At 27.6% G+C, this 16,233-nt stretch overlaps 5 protein-coding genes across 7 annotated transcripts; 2 read left to right on the top strand and 3 right to left on the bottom strand.

Annotated features, from left to right (window-relative positions):
• The first annotated feature begins 163 nt into the window (after positions 1–163).
• LOC127287194 (ATP-dependent RNA helicase WM6) lies at positions 164–5,030 on the top strand. The gene is made up of 9 exons (XM_051314003.1): positions 164–288; positions 1,204–1,426; positions 1,631–1,851; positions 2,049–2,232; positions 2,423–2,541; positions 3,590–3,868; positions 3,942–4,079; positions 4,150–4,267; positions 4,343–5,030. Exons 2-9 carry the CDS (start codon positions 1,225–1,227, stop codon positions 4,354–4,356), a joined length of 1,275 nt encoding a protein of 424 aa, XP_051169960.1. The 5' UTR covers positions 164–288; positions 1,204–1,224; the 3' UTR covers positions 4,357–5,030.
• Positions 5,029–7,181, bottom strand: LOC127287191 (zinc finger protein ZFP2-like). The gene is made up of 2 exons (XM_051313999.1): positions 7,033–7,181; positions 5,029–6,836 (listed from the first exon to the last, which is right to left on the bottom strand). Exons 1-2 carry the CDS (start codon positions 7,057–7,059, stop codon positions 5,175–5,177), a joined length of 1,689 nt encoding a protein of 562 aa, XP_051169956.1. The 5' UTR covers positions 7,060–7,181; the 3' UTR covers positions 5,029–5,174.
• A 153-nt stretch (positions 7,182–7,334) lies between these two features.
• Positions 7,335–9,652, top strand: LOC127287192 (dynactin subunit 4). Its single transcript, XM_051314000.1, has 9 exons — positions 7,335–7,498; positions 7,680–7,750; positions 7,825–8,012; positions 8,085–8,218; positions 8,286–8,451; positions 8,516–8,699; positions 8,762–8,960; positions 9,032–9,222; positions 9,300–9,652. Exons 1-9 carry the CDS (start codon positions 7,370–7,372, stop codon positions 9,517–9,519), a joined length of 1,482 nt encoding a protein of 493 aa, XP_051169957.1. The 5' UTR covers positions 7,335–7,369; the 3' UTR covers positions 9,520–9,652.
• Positions 9,653–9,737: 85 nt separating this feature from the next.
• LOC127287198 (40S ribosomal protein S14a) lies at positions 9,738–11,313 on the bottom strand. Of its 3 annotated transcripts, none has more exons than XM_051314007.1 (4): positions 11,257–11,313; positions 10,765–10,916; positions 10,290–10,377; positions 9,738–10,017 (listed from the first exon to the last, which is right to left on the bottom strand). In XM_051314007.1, exons 2-4 carry the CDS (start codon positions 10,908–10,910, stop codon positions 9,799–9,801), a joined length of 453 nt encoding a protein of 150 aa, XP_051169964.1. In that variant the 5' UTR covers positions 10,911–10,916; positions 11,257–11,313; the 3' UTR covers positions 9,738–9,798. The 3 variants fall into 3 exon arrangements, with proteins under 3 accessions (XP_051169964.1, XP_051169965.1, XP_051169963.1); XM_051314008.1 differs by having other exon boundaries at positions 11,252–11,304; XM_051314006.1 differs by having other exon boundaries at positions 11,235–11,282.
• A 184-nt stretch (positions 11,314–11,497) lies between these two features.
• Positions 11,498–15,018, bottom strand: LOC127287161 (double-strand break repair protein MRE11). The gene is made up of 12 exons (XM_051313956.1): positions 14,769–15,018; positions 14,327–14,495; positions 14,106–14,242; positions 13,838–14,028; positions 13,547–13,763; positions 13,205–13,468; positions 13,048–13,129; positions 12,834–12,975; positions 12,588–12,751; positions 12,393–12,522; positions 11,942–12,331; positions 11,498–11,800 (listed from the first exon to the last, which is right to left on the bottom strand). Exons 1-12 carry the CDS (start codon positions 14,896–14,898, stop codon positions 11,756–11,758), a joined length of 2,061 nt encoding a protein of 686 aa, XP_051169913.1. The 5' UTR covers positions 14,899–15,018; the 3' UTR covers positions 11,498–11,755.
• Between the last annotated feature and the right edge of the window lie 1,215 nt (positions 15,019–16,233).

The raw sequence follows: 16,233 nt of genomic DNA, 5'->3' as shown, positions 1-16,233 counted from the left end.
ATGTATGGTGTAAATTATTTTAGATGGGGGAAAAAGATGGCGCTAGTGTCGCCAGTAACTACCAGTAATAATCGATTATTGCCACTCCCCACCATTTTGTTTCATTGTTCCTTTTTATAAAAACCATGGCGTCATTCCATGTTCCTGTTTTTCTTTGGTTCAGTTTGGCGTTGTCTGCCTGCTAGTCATTACACTATTTAATTTAGTGTAGTTGAGAGAATTTCCGGTGTGTGTGCGATCTTTTTCAGGAAGACTACGTAACTGTAGCGTCTCTTCCATTATATCAATGTAAGTAATAAAAATCCACTTTTATCTCAAGGAAATTTTCCTCATCCTTTCACCCCGTATGGGTAGAAAAAATATCAATGCACCCAAAAATGCGGGATGCTGTTTAGTTTTTTGCCTTCAATGATCGTTAATTGCGTTTGTTACAAAAATCTTAACATTTTTTTTTGTACACTTTTCCGTTTTTCTTAATTATAAATATTATATCAATTTTGCAAAAAGATTGTATGTTTCTAAGTCATTAAAAAAAATTGAGTGTAATTTTTTCATTTATTCAAATTTTATTTATGGAGTAATGGCGTCTTGGCATCACGCTCATGTATTTTACCGGATGGGTTTTTATTTTACAATTAATTATTTCCATGTTTAGTAAATTTTATTTTAATTTTTTTTCAGTGTATTTGATACTTGGGGGGGGGGTTTCAGAATGAATTTGTTATTTATTTTGAGAAAAAGTAATCAAGAGAGAACACACGCTTTTCGGTAAAATGGCGGATTTTTCGTGGAATTGTGGGAATTTTAGTTTATACGTGGAACTTGAGGAATACATATTAGGGAATTGAATTACATCATTAAGATTACGATTGTTTGCTTATCGTCAAGTTTTTCGATGAATGCCAGTCAACCTTGTAAAATATTTTTTTGTAAATAAACGAAATTTGAGGTTATAATTAAATTTTCGAAATGTTGAAAACTTTCCATTAATTGTTTTTTTTTTTTTTTATAAAAAGAGGTCATGAATTTAAATTGTCTCGACCTTGGATTTATTTTAATTTTTAAAATAACATGATGAATCTAACAGATAGGGACATCAGATTGTTATGTGATTGAATTATATCTGTTCTGAATTTTTAATACTATTTTTTAAATTGAATTTTTTTTTTTGAACGGAAAGTAATAATAATGTTTTATTTACAGAAATTATAAATAATAATAAAAATGGCCGATAACGACGATCTTTTGGATTACGAGGATGAGGAACAAACCGAGCAGGTTGTCGATGGAAGTGGTGATGCTCCTGCAAAGAAGGAAGTTAAAGGTACCTACGTGTCAATCCATAGCAGTGGATTCAGAGACTTCCTTCTTAAGCCGGAAATCCTGCGAGCCATCGTCGATTGCGGTTTTGAACATCCTTCTGAAGGTATGTACATATAATTGATTTCTTTCAAAATCATTTATTTTAGTGTTCACAAATTATATGATGACTCCAACAGATAGGGACATCAGATTTTTTTCCGTGAATGAATTATATCTGTTCTGAATGTTAATAATAAAATAAATGTTTTTTTTTTTTTCAATTAAAATTAGAGGAACTTATGGGTTTTTTTTGTTGTCTTTTTTACAGTTCAGCATGAATGCATTCCACAGGCAGTTCTTGGCATGGATATTCTTTGCCAAGCCAAATCCGGTATGGGAAAAACTGCCGTGTTTGTTCTCGCGACACTTCAACAACTCGAACTCACAGAAAATCAAGTCTATGTACTTGTAATGTGTCACACACGAGAACTTGCATTCCAAATTAGCAAAGAATACGAGAGGTTCAGTAAATACATGCCGGCAGTGAAGGTGAGACATTTTTTAATTTTAAGAGATTTTTTTTTGAAATTTTTGAAGGATCTCAAATGATGTAAAACTTGTCTTAGCCAAAAAAAAATGATGACAACCTTTTTTACCACTACCCACTACTGATAGTGATCCTTGAAATAAAATTCTTTTTCTTTTTATTTTTTGAAGAGAAATATTAATTTTCTTTTCTATTCAAGGTGGCTGTATTCTTTGGAGGTTTGCCTATTCAGAAGGATGAAGAGGTTTTAAAAAGTTCATGTCCTCATATCGTAGTTGGAACACCAGGTCGTATTTTGGCGCTAGTCCGGAGCAAGAAACTCAATTTGAAGCATTTGAAACATTTTATTCTGGACGAATGTGACAAAATGCTCGAACTGTTAGGTATAATTTTTCTTCTTAAATTGAATAAAATTTTCTCATGATTCCAAATGATGTTAAAATTTAACTTAGCCAAAAATTGATGACAAACAATTTTAACCACTACCCCCTACTGATGGATATTGAAAATTAATTTTGTTTTTCTAATTTGAAAAAAATTCTTTTTTAAATTGATAATTTAATTTTCTTCTAGATATGAGAAGAGACGTACAAGAAATATTCCGAAGTACACCACATGGCAAACAAGTGATGATGTTCAGCGCCACTTTATCAAAGGAGATACGACCAGTCTGCAAGAAATTCATGCAAGATGTAATTAGTCACAAATCTACCTGTTCTCTTCGATCTCCGTTCGTCCTCACTTGGTCCCAGGACAAAGCTCAAAATAAATCTCGATCGAGGCGCACCCGCGGTTTAGGATAGTTATCCGCTTTCAAGAACGCAATTCTTTGAAACAATCTAGAAACAAAAAAACTAGTCTTGGGGGAAATACGTTTAAAAAAAAACTCCTTGGTTCAAAAGAAATTCCACAAAAATATCCGAATATTCCTACAAATTCATTCCAAGAAAAATACTCCTTGAATGATTATTCCATCCTTGCGAAAATCCATTTCTCCTGCAAAAAAAAAAAAAAAAAATGACACCCGATCCATGTAGAAACAAAATCCTTGTTTTATAAAACAAATAACAAAAACAAACCTTGAATGATAGATGAAAAAAAAAAGCACGAGAAGTCGACAAAAAAAATATAAATGGGTTAAAATTAGTATCTTCGAATGTTTAAATAAAAAAATAAAAAAAAGTATTTAGTCGAGATTACCGGGGGAGCATGTTCGATACAAGTTACAAGACTTGGATGTGAGAGGAATATGATATCGAGAAGTCTGGAGTGGCTGTTCACTTTCTGGGGTGCGCCGAGTTTATTCTCTGTCAGGGTGACTGCAGACCGTTTACATTGAGTGTTGGCACTACCGAGAGGTGGAATTCGCCGAACCGTATGTAACACCAGTTAGAAAAAATAACCCAATCAACGATTGAATTTACCTCCTCAAAAAAATGGTGGCACGCCTTAGATTATAAAAGAGATCGATTCCTGGGTTCCTAGTGTCCATTGAAACGGTTTAATTCTTTTTTTTAAAAAAAAGTTTGAAAATTTTTTTTTTTTGTTATTTTTAATATCAGTTTACTATTTTAAATTCATTTTAAATTATTTTTCAAATTCAATTATTAAATTAAATGCCAAATTTGTTTTTGTATTTTTAATTTGTTTTAGTATTTTTTTTTTTTTTTAAATGGAGGAATTGTCGGGGTAGAATAAGTGGTTTTTTTTTTTCTTAAACAAGATTTTTGTTTTGTACAGCCCATGGAAGTCTACGTGGATGATGAAGCGAAACTCACGTTACATGGTTTGCAGCAGCATTACGTGAAATTGAAAGAAAATGAAAAGAACAAAAAATTGTTTGAACTTCTTGATGTTCTTGAATTCAATCAGGTTGTGATCTTTGTTAAATCTGTACAAAGGTGTATGGCATTGGCAACATTATTGACTGATCAAAATTTCCCAGCTATTGGAATTCATCGTGGAATGACACAAGAAGAAAGATTGTCACGTTATCAACAATTTAAAGATTTTCAGAAGGTATTTTTTTTTTTTTTATTTTTAATTTTAAATTGTAATTTATATAAATTGTTGACTATAATTTATATTGCAGAGAATTTTAGTAGCAACTAATTTATTCGGAAGAGGAATGGATATTGAACGAGTGAATATTGTTTTCAATTATGATATGCCAGAGGATTCGGATACATATTTACATAGAGTAGCGAGAGCCGGACGTTTTGGCACAAAGGTATGTATTTTTTAAATACACATTAAAATTTAAAAAAAAAAATGAAATTAAATTTTTATTTATCTTCTAGGGATTGGCGATTACTTTCGTGAGTGACGAGAGTGATGCTAAAATATTGAACGACGTTCAAGAACGATTTGACGTCAATATTACGGAATTACCAGATGAAATTGATCTCGCCTCTTATAGTAAGTTTTTCTATTTTATTATCACTAGTGAAAATTATTTTGAATTTGTTAATGAAAATGTATTTTTCTTTACAGTTGAGGGACGATAGATTTTAAGCATTTAAATTTTCAATTAACCAAGAAGAATATTCCATTGAATGTTAAAATTGAAACACGAAAATGTTCGTCGTATGTAAAGGACTAAAATGGAAATCATTTTTATATTCTGCAATCGACTCGTTTATGAAGTACTATTTTTTAAGAGTGACTTGTGAAGTTTAATTATAATAATTAAAGAAAGCAAAAAATCCGGTTCCTTTTATTATTATTATATTATCGGAAAAAACATTTATAATTAATTAAATGAGAATATTGTTCCTTTAGTATAAAAAAACACACACACACACTGAAAATCGGTAATTTTTCAATTTGAAATTACCAAATAAATTTTGAAACTTTGTAGTACGTAATGTAGTGGTATGTAATATCTACAATACAGTACAAAAAAAATGTGGTGAACAAACAAAAAAAAAAAAACTTGTATTTTGATAACAATTTTTTATTGTCCATTCAGTTACAATTTTTTGTCCAATATTATTTGTAATTTGAATTGATAATTTTAGGACCAATTTGTAAATGTTTAAGTACTTACTATTGTATTTAATTTTTCATTTGAAAGTAACGAAATTATTCATTGATCATCTTTTTTTTAATCTAATTATTTCATAGAGTATGTAAATAAGTATTTTTTCAGTAGTCAATAAAATAACACGTCTTACCCATATTTCTTTAGTTTTTCTTTATTTATAAAAATCATCAAATATTGGAATTTATTTCCTAACATGTTTGGTAAAAAAAAAAAAAAAAACAATCTTTAACAATAATAAAATCTGTTTTTGACAAAATGTTTTACATTTATAAAAAAAATTTACTCTTCTAATTCTATCTTAACATCTTCTACTTCAATATCATAAGTTTCGAAGATTTCATTATTAAATTCCTCCTTCACGACAATATTGAGATAATTATTGCTATTTAAATTTAAATTGGTGTCTACCTTATTTTTTGGTTCAATTGCAACAATTAACATTTTTTCACATTTTCCTTTTTTTACATTATTACAAATTTCGCTCGAAGAAAATTCATTTTCTCTACGATTTATAACAGTTTCTAATTCTATTTTTTTTGTTCCCTTTTGCGAATTTTCACTTCGCCTTTTTTTTGAATTGTGTTTCATTTTGTGCAACAATAACGAATGTTTGTGTTTATATTTTTTCTCACAATTATCACATTCAAATGGTTGTATTTCAAAATGACGACGCACATGAACAATAAGATCGGATTTAGCGTGAAATTTCTTTAAACACGAATTACATTCGTATAATTTCATCAATGAATGCACACAATTTTCGTGTTTTTGCAATTGTGCAATTTTCAGAAAATTTTTATGACAAATATTGCATGAATATTTTTTTATCTTCTCATGAACGTCCCTTATGTGTGACATAAGATAACGTTTTTGTAAATAACTTTTTTTACAAATATCACAAACAAATGGTTTTCCACCAACGTGCGTCAATATATGAGTATTCATTTCACGTGGACATGAAAAACTTTTCTCACAAATTGGACAATCGTATACATATTTACATTTCATATGAATAATAATGTGTCTCTTTATATTTCGATAAGTCGAATATGAATTTTTACATATATCACATTCAAATGAATTTGTCGTATATTTTTTTTTCCTATCAGCAAGAATTTGAAAATGTTTTTTCATATGATTATTGAGATAGACTTTTTTTAGAAATTTTTCCTCACATTGTGTACATTTGAATTTACGATTATTTTTATTATGAAATTTTTCATCATGTAATATAATGTCGGAAATTTTTGTAAAACTTTGCGAACAAATTTTACATATTAGTGATGATTTTTTCTCTTTATGCACAAGTGAATGTGATTCGAGATCATTGAAATTCTCATAAGCACGCTTACAATATTCACAACGTAATAATTTTACTTTTGAATGCGTTTGCATATGAAGCGAAAGACGATCGGCACGACGAAATTTTTGCTGACAAATCTCACAATTATATGGTTTACCATCTTTCATATGTGTCAACATATGAGTATTTAAATTATTGCGACGATTAAAATTTCTTTTACAAATATTACATTTAAATGGTTTATTATTCGTGTGACAAATTTTGTGTGTATTTAAATGATAATTTGTACGAAATTTTTTATCACACTTATCACAGGCATATAAACGTTCGTCTTGATGACTGCGTTCATGATTTTTTAAATCAGATTTCCAAACAAAAACTTTTGAACATATTTTACAGACAAATGGTTGTTTATCACGATGTGTCCATAGATGTGCTGATAAATCACGTTTTGTTAAAAAATTCTTTTGACAAACGTGACATTCAATTATTTTGCATTTTTCACGACATTTGTGTCGTTTTAAGCCTGTCAATTTTATAAAACATTGTGAACATTTTTCACATTTAAATGATCGTTGATTGTCTCCATTATCGAATGTGACATCATTTTCATTGGATTCCTCTTTAATATCAAATTTCTGCAAAAAAAAAACATCCAATATAGTAGAGACAAATATTGCAATCTAATTTTTTATTTATTTATAATAATATAATATTAATAATTCTTTATAATATTCATTCATTCAATTCTAGTGTAAAATTTGAGATTAGGATTGTAATACAATTTATATTATACGATTTATTTGTGTTTATTTAGTTTGCAAAAATACTAACCTCTAAAATGTCGTCTTCATCATCCATATTTATTTATAGCTTTGTTTAAGACTACCGCATCGAATATATAAAAAATTATCAACAATCAAATGATTTATTCCTTAAATTGGCATTTTTAACTATTATTTATACATATTTTATTAGAAAAGTATAATTTTTTTTTACTTAACTTTGACAGGTAGTTAATTACTACCTACGCGCTACGCGCAAGTCCAGTAGATAGAACATGGATGAAAATGTTATAAATGTCAATTGTCAATCTGACAAAAAGTAGAAATAATTATTAAAAATTGTTGTATATCAATCAAATTATTAGATATATCAATATTTAATAACAATGGCATATTTATTTCAACCGGAGTACGTTAAATATGTTTGCAGTTGTGGATGTTTGAAACCAATTTCTAAAATTTATTTTTGTCGTCATTGCTTAAAAATTCGATGTGGTTACTGTGTTTGTCAAGAGGTATAAATTAAAATTTATTTATTATTTATTCTTCAATGCATATATCATTTTTTTTTTAGTAAAAAGTGTTATTAACACAAATACACTTTAAGGTTATGTTCAGACAAGTATGTCACTTCTTATTTAGAATTTTCACTTCAATATAATTAGTTTTTTCTTTAATTTTTCTCGTATTTTACAGGTGGACTCACATTATTGTCCGAGTTGTTTGGAGCAATTACCGACATTGGAAGCTCGTATTAAAAAAAACAAGTACTTTTACTTTATTTATATAGAGAGAATTATGCGATAAATTGTTTTTTTTTATATATAATTTTCTTTACTAGGTGTTTCAATTGTTTTGATTGTCCTTGTTGTCTTCAAACTCTATCAGTTCGATTAGGACATGCTTTAATAAAACAAACACCATCAACAACAGAAGACTCAAAGGCGCCTCCAAAAAAAGTTTACTATCTTTTTTGTTCCCTATGTCGATGGAGTTCTAGAGATGCTGGTATTCCTGATCAAAATATTGGTTAGTTTTTAAATAAAACAAATTTCTGAATATTTAAAAGTACTTTAAATAATTTATTTTTTTAATTGACAGCAACTGGTAGTTGGCCGGAACAGGAAAATCCACATACAAATAGAATTAACAGTTTGATTGATTATCATAAAGCTTTGGCGACTAAGGAGAAACAACAACGTGATAAAAAGAAAAAACACACATTTTTACAATTTGTAAGTATTTGTTTTCTTTTTTTTTTTTTTTTCTTTGCTCAAAAAATGTTAAATAGTGTTCTTTTAGGGGAAATTTGGTTTAACATCTGCAATGGCTCATAAGCGAGTTGGTAGACCTCCTTTATCTGAGCCGAAATATCAAGAAAGTAATCGACCAGAAGCTGCCTTGGCAATTGAAAATGTTGATGAATTACCAGACAATATTTTTACCGAGCCTGTTGATATTACAAAAAGTAAGAAAATATTTTTGTCTTTATAACTGTAACAAAAAAGTAATTTTCACCTTTTTCATTACAGTCACAACAATCGAGCAACGTCTTTATCATCCTGAAGTACAAGCGGAAACAATAAATAAATTACGTCCTCAACATAAACAATTTTTAGTAAAACGATCACAACGTTGTCGTACTTGTGAGCATAATGTCAGTAAACCCGATTTTTTGTCTCACTCGACAAAATTTAAAATTCAACTTGCTGCCTTGTAAGTTTCTTTAGAAATTAATATAGAAATAATTATTCGTTATTGATAAAATTCTATTTCAGTTATCACGTACCGGAAGTACGAATTGTAACTTGTGAACCATTGCGTATTGGAAAAACAAGTGAATTATTATTAAAATTTTGCAATCCTACACAACATCAGAGTCAAATTATTTTATTTACCGTTGACACTGACACAATACCAACAACAATAACAACAACTGGCGAGAAAGTTGTTGTCAAACGTGAAACAATGCAACTTGTAAGAATTTTTCAGCTTCTATTGATATTTTCAAATTCGTATTTTAATAAAAATAAAAAATTTTTCCTCAGGGTACAGAATCTCCAAATTTGCTTCCATCGGCAGTTCGACAGATAATTGTAACTGAAGATCCAATACCGATAAAAATTAAACCAAACGCCGAATTAACATTACCGCATAGTGCTTTAATTCTTCCACCTCGTGATGATGCCGCCGAATATGATGATACTGGAGATTCACATAATTTTCAAGACGATCCAAAGTAATTTTATTAATCAAATTGAAATTTATCTAACTTTCCAAAAAATTAATCATAAAATTTTAAATATTTTTTTGCAGATTGGTTGTTTGGCGAAAAGGAAACAAAGCAGTTGTAAGATTACTCGTTACTCCAAGTCCGAGTGAAATGAATGAAGCAGGAAATCCCATTATCATAGGATTCGTAATGCAATACGGATACGTGAATACAATTGCAACATTGGAGCATAAAGCACCACAAAAACTTGATTTACGAGCAAAATTATTTTTAACAGTTGGAAATCTACATGGATCAACATGAATTTAAAAAAATATTTATCAATATTAACTAACATTTGTTATTTTAGTTAATCAAATAATCATAATATATTAGTTATAGAAATTAAGAATGTACGTTATTTTATAACATTAAATTAAAATGTATTAATGACAAAGTATTTATTAATACTTCCAATTTTTTTTATGTAAATTTAAAAAAAAATTTGAATAAAGTAAAAAAAAAAAAAAGATTTATCTTAATTCAGGTTCACATATTTATTGAAATGTAAGACAAATTGCAAAAACGAAAGCAAAAAAAAATTTACAATCTGCGACCGCGACGACCACCCTTTCTGCGTGTTGAATCTGATGGAATTGGAGTAACATCCTCAATTCTGCCGATTTTCATGTTTGAACGAGCCAAAGCTCGAAGAGCCGATTGGGCACCTGGTCCAGGTGTTTTTGTCTTATTTCCACCAGTCGCTCGTAATTTAATATGAAGTGCTGTGATTCCAAGTGTTTTGCATTTTTCTGCAACATCCTAAAAAAAAGAAAGCGCAAAAATTAGATATTTTTTTAAATATTTTAGACCAAATTACGAATTTTTATCTTCTCCCAAAAGTTAGAAAAAAAAGAGGAATATTTTTTTCCGAATTTAAAGGAAGAATTTTTTCTTTTCCACACACATGAACGCTTGCAAAATAGTTACAATGTATCAAATGCATGCTGCCTGAGTGTGGAATGATTTAAATTCAAATAGAAATCAAAATTTTAATTTACATTTCTAAATAAAAAAAAAAAAAGAATAATTACCTGAGCAGCCAACATAGCGGCGTAAGGACTCGCTTCATCCCTATCTGCTTTGACTTTCATTCCTCCTGTGATTCTTGCGATCGTTTCCCTAAAAACATGAAAATTTTTTCATTTATCTCTCAATTTATCGAGTATTAATTTCAAAGAAAAAAAATGTTGTCTTCTCCCAACATTAGAATATAAATGAATTTGACATAAATTTCAAAATGACAGGAAGAATTTTTAATTTTCCACACACATGAACGCCTGCAGGATAGTTACATTGGTATCACCTGTATGCTGCCTGAGTGTGGAACAATTTGACAAGATTTAAAAAAAAAAACAAAAAAAAAATTGGTTTTCAAATAGAAAAACGAAATCAATAATTTGACAATTATCAACTATTCAATAGCAATAGAAGAATAACTAATTAGTATTGAATAACAATAATAATTTGAACTTTGCGAATTTTTCAATTAACAAAATTATTTCTTACCTTCCGGAAAGATCAGTCACATGGACAAAAGTGTCGTTGAAGCTGGCATAAATGTGTGCAACTCCAAATACAATTTCACCTTCTCTGACTTGAGGTCCCAATGAAACCTGCACTTCTTCCTTTTGTACTTTTCGTTTTGGCGCCATTGTTTACTGTAAATATTAATAAATATTTTTTATAGCAATTTTAATAAATAAAACTAATTACTTTTTTCAATTAGAAAACAAAACACCATATAACAAAAAAAAAAAAGTATCAATATTTCAATAAGATTCTAAAAATGGCATCACGTCAATGGAAACACAATGCGGATGTCGATGATTTTAGATCCAAACACATCACTGTTCATAATTATTAAAATAACGATTTTTTAATTAATTATTAAATTGCAATACTTTCACATTAAGAATATATTATTATTTATAACAAAATATTGATACTTTTCTATCAAATTATAAGAAAATAATCACAGCTAAACTCATTTAACCTTACTTATAGCAGACAGGAAACTAGAAAGAAAGGTTAGAAAGGACAGCCAACATTGAGAGTGAAAAATAAAATTTACTTACGTTGGCCAACCTGAAGAGTAATAAAAATTTGAAATTAAAATTATTTCTCATTTTTGTTTTTTATTTATTCATTGAATCTATTTTTATAAAATTAAAATTTTTTGCAAAAAAATTAAAATTGTTTAATATATTAAATTAATTAATGAATAAATAAATTAGAACAATTTATCAAAGCATACAAATTTATTAACAATAGTACAAAAATATAAGTAGAATTTACATATTTTTAATTAAAAAATAGAAATATTTTTGCAGGTACAAATTACTACATTGTTGAGTTTTTTTTTGTAATGAAAATACTTAATTAAAATGAAATAAACACGAACGAAACGTAATAAATACAGTAAGTAGAAAAAAAAACAATTTTATAATTAGATTTTTAAAATTGGTAAAAGCTTCCAAATTTTTCTCATGTTGATGATTTAATCGGAGTCAACAAATTCATCATCGTCTGCATCATCAACAACCTGGATAACAAAAATTTAATGGAATCTTTTAAAATAATTAATTAAATTAATATTCAATTAATTAAATAAATATTTTCAATGGTAAATTAAATTAATGGAAAATTTAGTTTTTAATGTAAAATTAAAAATACGATATTTTACCATTGATCTACTAGTTCTGGTCGATGTTCTAGAGGTAGTGATGTCTAAGAAATTACGAAGATTTGCAGAAGAATTGGCAGCTTTTGGCGTTGCTCTTCCTCGAGGTTTTCTTGTTGTTGTTGTTTCACCTCGAGCTCGACCTCTGCCACGTCCTCTACCTCGACTTTTCGTTGGTTGAGGTTCTTCATCGTCTTCCATATCGTCATCGGAAATAACAACTGTTTGCAATCTTCCACTTCCTCTTGCGCCTCTACCTCGACCTCTACCTCTCGTTTTAGTTGGAACATTTAAAACATCATCTTCATCACCATTATCAACATTTCTATTAACATTTTCACGCTCTTCTCTTTCCTTTCGTCTTTTTGATGCTTCTTCACGCATTCGTAGAAACTAAAAATAATCAAAACATTAAAAAAACTAAAATACACTAAAAAAAAAATAATTCACTCACCTCTTCGTTTTCTCCACTGTTTACTAATCGATTACTTTGGAATTCTTTCATTTTTTCCAAAATATTCTTCTCATCATTAAAATCAATATTTAATTTACTTAAATATTCGACAAATGATTGTTTTTGATCTCTGAAAATCAAGATATAATTGTTTCATAATTGTTACGTGAAAAAAAATAATAGTAAAATACTTACTGCACAAGTGTTTCAAATGCTTGAAGATTTGAATGATCAGTGAATTGTGACAAAGCATCATTGAGTTCATTAACAGTAAAAACTGTCAATTTTTCAGAATTTTGATCCTCGGCGAAATATTTACAAATTCCATCTTGAACCGTTTTATTCCATTCTTTTTCATCCTAGAAAAAAAATTAAAGAAAAATTAATTTTAAAAAAATCTACTAAAATAGAAAAAGAATTAAATAATAAAAAGAAACATACGTAGATATCTTCGAAGTCAAAAAATCTAGATGGACCCATATTATCAAATTTTGTATCTAAAAATGCATGCCTTCTTGAATCTTTGACAAAAAGTATAATATCCATAGGATTCGCAACATCTTCGCAGAATATTTGAGAAATTCTGTTTTCAAAAAAAAAAAAAATTATTGTAAAAAAACTGTATTAACAAATTAATTAATTTTTCATAACTTACTTATTATTTTCAAATCGTTGTTCGTCTTTGGATATGTGTACTTTGACTCTAATTAACGGCAATGTTGGTTGTTCAGGATGTCCTAAAAATTTAAACATCGTTATTTAATTTAATTTTATAAATACTATTAAAATTTTTAATTAATTTAATAAAATACCTGTTAAAAGATTCGCAGCACGTGGTATCATTTCGTCTTCAATATAATCGCGAACGTATTTTAAAATTAGATCAGGCCATAATTCTTCGCTTTTATTAATTAAATCGGGCATATCCTTGTCAACAACAACATTACCAAGTACAAATGGTCTTACTGTTTTTAATTCTAGAGCTTTTAATTTAAAATACGTTTTGTGAATCGATAATAAACCAACTTGTTTAGGAACTGCTTCGGCATCGCTCAACGATGTTGCTACAGAACTTCCTAAATTATATCAATTTTTTTTTTGTTAAAATTTCAAATATGAAAATATATTAATTTAAATTACAAATTTTTGTTCACCTGGCTGTGAAATAAAATATTTTGCATCGCCTTCAACTTCTTCGGGTTGAATTCGACATTCATGCTCGTGGCCCCACATAACAAATTTAAGAAATTTTGGCAATTTATCTTGTTTCACGTAAGTTAAATTATTGAATTTTCCATGACACACTCGATTTTGATGTAGAACAAACATATTGAAACTTTCGGGAATTTCTGTTGCTCTTAACATTTTAAACTGTAAAATCAAAATATAGAATTAAAACAAAATTCATTGTTTTTGTGGAATAGGAAAAAAAAAAAATTGTTTACATTGCCATCTCGCATAAGTCTTGCTAATCTTTTATCATTTATATAACTTAGTCCATAGAGGGAAATGTAAGTTTGTCCTTTTTTTAAAATCAATGGCGCAATTTCCACTTTCTCTAAATTTGTCCATTTTCCAAAATAATTCACTAAACCTGTTTCGGATAAAAGATCTAATGAACCCGTTGCTCCGGAACCTGTAATAAAATAATCATGTAATTCAATTTTTAAATTGGGATATATTGTAAAATATATTCAAAATAATAAAAATTACTTGGATCATCGTGATTTCCATGAATCGAGAAAACTGGTATGCTAATATTAAGATTTGGATCTTCAAAATTTACAGTTTTATTACTGCAATCCTTAAAAATTAGTTCTGGATCAGTAAGCATTTGAATTTTAATATTGCTAAAATAGAAAAATTGAGAGACATAAAATAAAATTTGAAAATATTGTTTAAAATAGAAAAGTTAAAAAAAAAAAAATACATACCGAGTTCCCATACAATATTTTTTAAGCAATGAAATACATTTTGCAATTATATCTTGAGGTGGTTTTGTTTCATGGAACAAATCACCTCCTAGTAAAATAAAATCAACTTCATTTTCCACTGCCAATTTTAAAATCTCTTCGAATGTTATTAAACTGTCGTCTAGTTGATCTATAATAAAAAAAAATGCTACTTAAGTAAATTTTTAAATATTTCCTTTATCTCTAAAACCAATTTTTAACATTGTTTTAAATAAATTTTCCATCAATTTGAACAAAAATATAGTCCACCGGTCTATTTAATTTTTAAATTTTGAGGTTATAATTTAAACGTCAATCGAAAAAAGTAATAAATTCATAATTATTAGAAAAATACGTATACATTTAATCAATTTTCAGAAAGAAATATTAAAAATATTATATAAATTAATAAAAACAAACAAACCTCGTTTTGTTGTTCGTTCATAACCTAAATGACAATCAGTTGCAAGTAATATTTTAAAAGTATCCTCTGGATCAAAATTTTCCACGGGAATATCGTCTTCATGTGATTGATTTTCTTCATTATCGGACATTTTAGAAATATTATTTAATGTTAAATTGGTGATAATTCTTTTGATCTAAATTGTGTGTCACTCTGCTTTGATAACAATGTGAGCCACGGGGGTGAAACCGGTGAAACGCAATGCAAAAGTGAAGGCAGAGCACTATACGAGTCATTGAGTAACTATAAAAATAATTGTCCACTTGACTTCAGCAGTTTTGAGTGGCAAATGAAACGGGATATTTGAATTCATTTAAATATAGTTTTATAAGTAAAATATTACAATAAAAAGAAAGCAGAAAATTTACGAACTAATTTCAATAAACAAATCTACTGTAGACGCAGCCTTAGGCAGACTATTTTACTGCAATTTCTTGCACAAAATAAACCTAAAAGTGTAAAAAAAATTGACAGCCCAATACATGTAGAGGAAGACAAAAATTATTACCCATAAGTCAACCACAATCACAAAAAAATTCACAAAAAAATTCAATTTTTCTTAGGCAGACTATTTTATTGCAATTTCTTGCACAAAATAAACCTAAAAGTAAAAATTTAATAATTTTAATTATAACTCTTCCGAAATATAATTATTTTTTTAAAATGATTTTTATAATATTTTTCGAAAATCCAATTATTGCTAAAAACTTCAATTGTAACTCTTAAAAAATTCAATTATTTTCTAATTATTTTAATGAAATTCGTCGAATTAAAGAATTTATAAAATTCAATAATTGTTTAAAATTTAAAAAAAAATCAGCAAATAACATTATCAAAAATTTTCAATTTAAAATCACCTGTAAAATTTAATTACATACCTATTTCTAAAATTTCCTATCTAAAACTTTCTGAAAGTTAATAATGTCAACTATAACTCTCCTGAAATTCAATTATTTTTAATGATTTTTATAATATTCTTGGAAAATTCAATTATTATCTAAAACCATTTTTCACTTAAAAAATTTTCAAATACTTTTTTTGTTTTCAATTTCTAATAAATTTTTCAGTAACAGAAATCATCAAAAAAAATTTAATTCAAAATCACTTAAAGTACAATTGTTTTCAAAATTCTGAATTGTAAATCTTTTGAAAATTCAATTATTTTTAAAAAATATTATCTAAAATTATTTGATAAATTATTTTCAGTTCTGTAAAATTTAATTATTGTATGAAATTTATAACAAAATCTTTTGAAATTCAATTATTTCTAAAAATTTCAACTTTAACTCTTCCAAAATTGAATTATTTTTCATAATTTTAATATTTATATTATTCAAAACTATTTTTAAAAAAAATTTATTTAAAAATCTGTAAAACTTAATTATTGTCCGAAATTTTTTTTGACCATCAAAACTAAAAACTATGA

This window comes from Leptopilina boulardi, unplaced genomic scaffold (genome assembly GCF_019393585.1).
Source record: "Leptopilina boulardi isolate dan_hultmark-lab unplaced genomic scaffold, ZJU_Lbou_2.1 LbouV2_368, whole genome shotgun sequence".
Lineage (NCBI taxonomy): Eukaryota > Metazoa > Arthropoda > Insecta > Hymenoptera > Figitidae > Leptopilina > Leptopilina boulardi.
This window is presented reverse-complemented; position numbering and strand designations above follow the sequence as displayed.

Excerpts from the sequence above, each read along its gene's own strand:
- LOC127287194 (XM_051314003.1), top strand. The coding sequence starts at position 1,225 with ATGGCCGATAACGACGATCTTTTGGATTACGAGGATGAGGAACAAACC. Across the intron at positions 1,427-1,630 it reads TTTTGAACATCCTTCTGAAG|TTCAGCATGAATGCATTCCA; the intron begins GTATGTACATAT and ends TCTTTTTTACAG. Across the intron at positions 4,080-4,149 it reads CCGGACGTTTTGGCACAAAG|GGATTGGCGATTACTTTCGT; the intron begins GTATGTATTTTT and ends TTTATCTTCTAG.
- LOC127287191 (XM_051313999.1), bottom strand. The coding sequence starts at position 7,059 with ATGGATGATGAAGACGACATTTTAGAG. Across the intron at positions 6,837-7,032 it reads ATGAAGACGACATTTTAGAG|AAATTTGATATTAAAGAGGA; the intron begins GTTAGTATTTTT and ends TTTTTTTTGCAG.
- LOC127287192 (XM_051314000.1), top strand. The coding sequence starts at position 7,370 with ATGGCATATTTATTTCAACCGGAGTACGTTAAATATGTTTGCAGTTGT. Across the intron at positions 8,219-8,285 it reads AACACACATTTTTACAATTT|GGGAAATTTGGTTTAACATC; the intron begins GTAAGTATTTGT and ends GTGTTCTTTTAG. Across the intron at positions 8,452-8,515 it reads GCCTGTTGATATTACAAAAA|TCACAACAATCGAGCAACGT; the intron begins GTAAGAAAATAT and ends TTTTCATTACAG.
- LOC127287198 (XM_051314007.1), bottom strand. The coding sequence starts at position 10,910 with ATGGCGCCAAAACGAAAAGTACAAAAGGAAGAAGTGCAGGTTTCATTG. Across the intron at positions 10,378-10,764 it reads GTGACTGATCTTTCCGGAAG|GGAAACGATCGCAAGAATCA; the intron begins GTAAGAAATAAT and ends TCATGTTTTTAG. Across the intron at positions 10,018-10,289 it reads CCGCTATGTTGGCTGCTCAG|GATGTTGCAGAAAAATGCAA; the intron begins GTAATTATTCTT and ends TCTTTTTTTTAG.
- LOC127287161 (XM_051313956.1), bottom strand. The coding sequence starts at position 14,898 with ATGTCCGATAATGAAGAAAATCAATCACATGAAGACGATATTCCCGTG. Across the intron at positions 14,496-14,768 it reads TGAACGAACAACAAAACGAG|ATCAACTAGACGACAGTTTA; the intron begins GTTTGTTTGTTT and ends TTTTTATTATAG. Across the intron at positions 14,243-14,326 it reads AAATATTGTATGGGAACTCG|CAATATTAAAATTCAAATGC; the intron begins GTATGTATTTTT and ends TTTCTATTTTAG.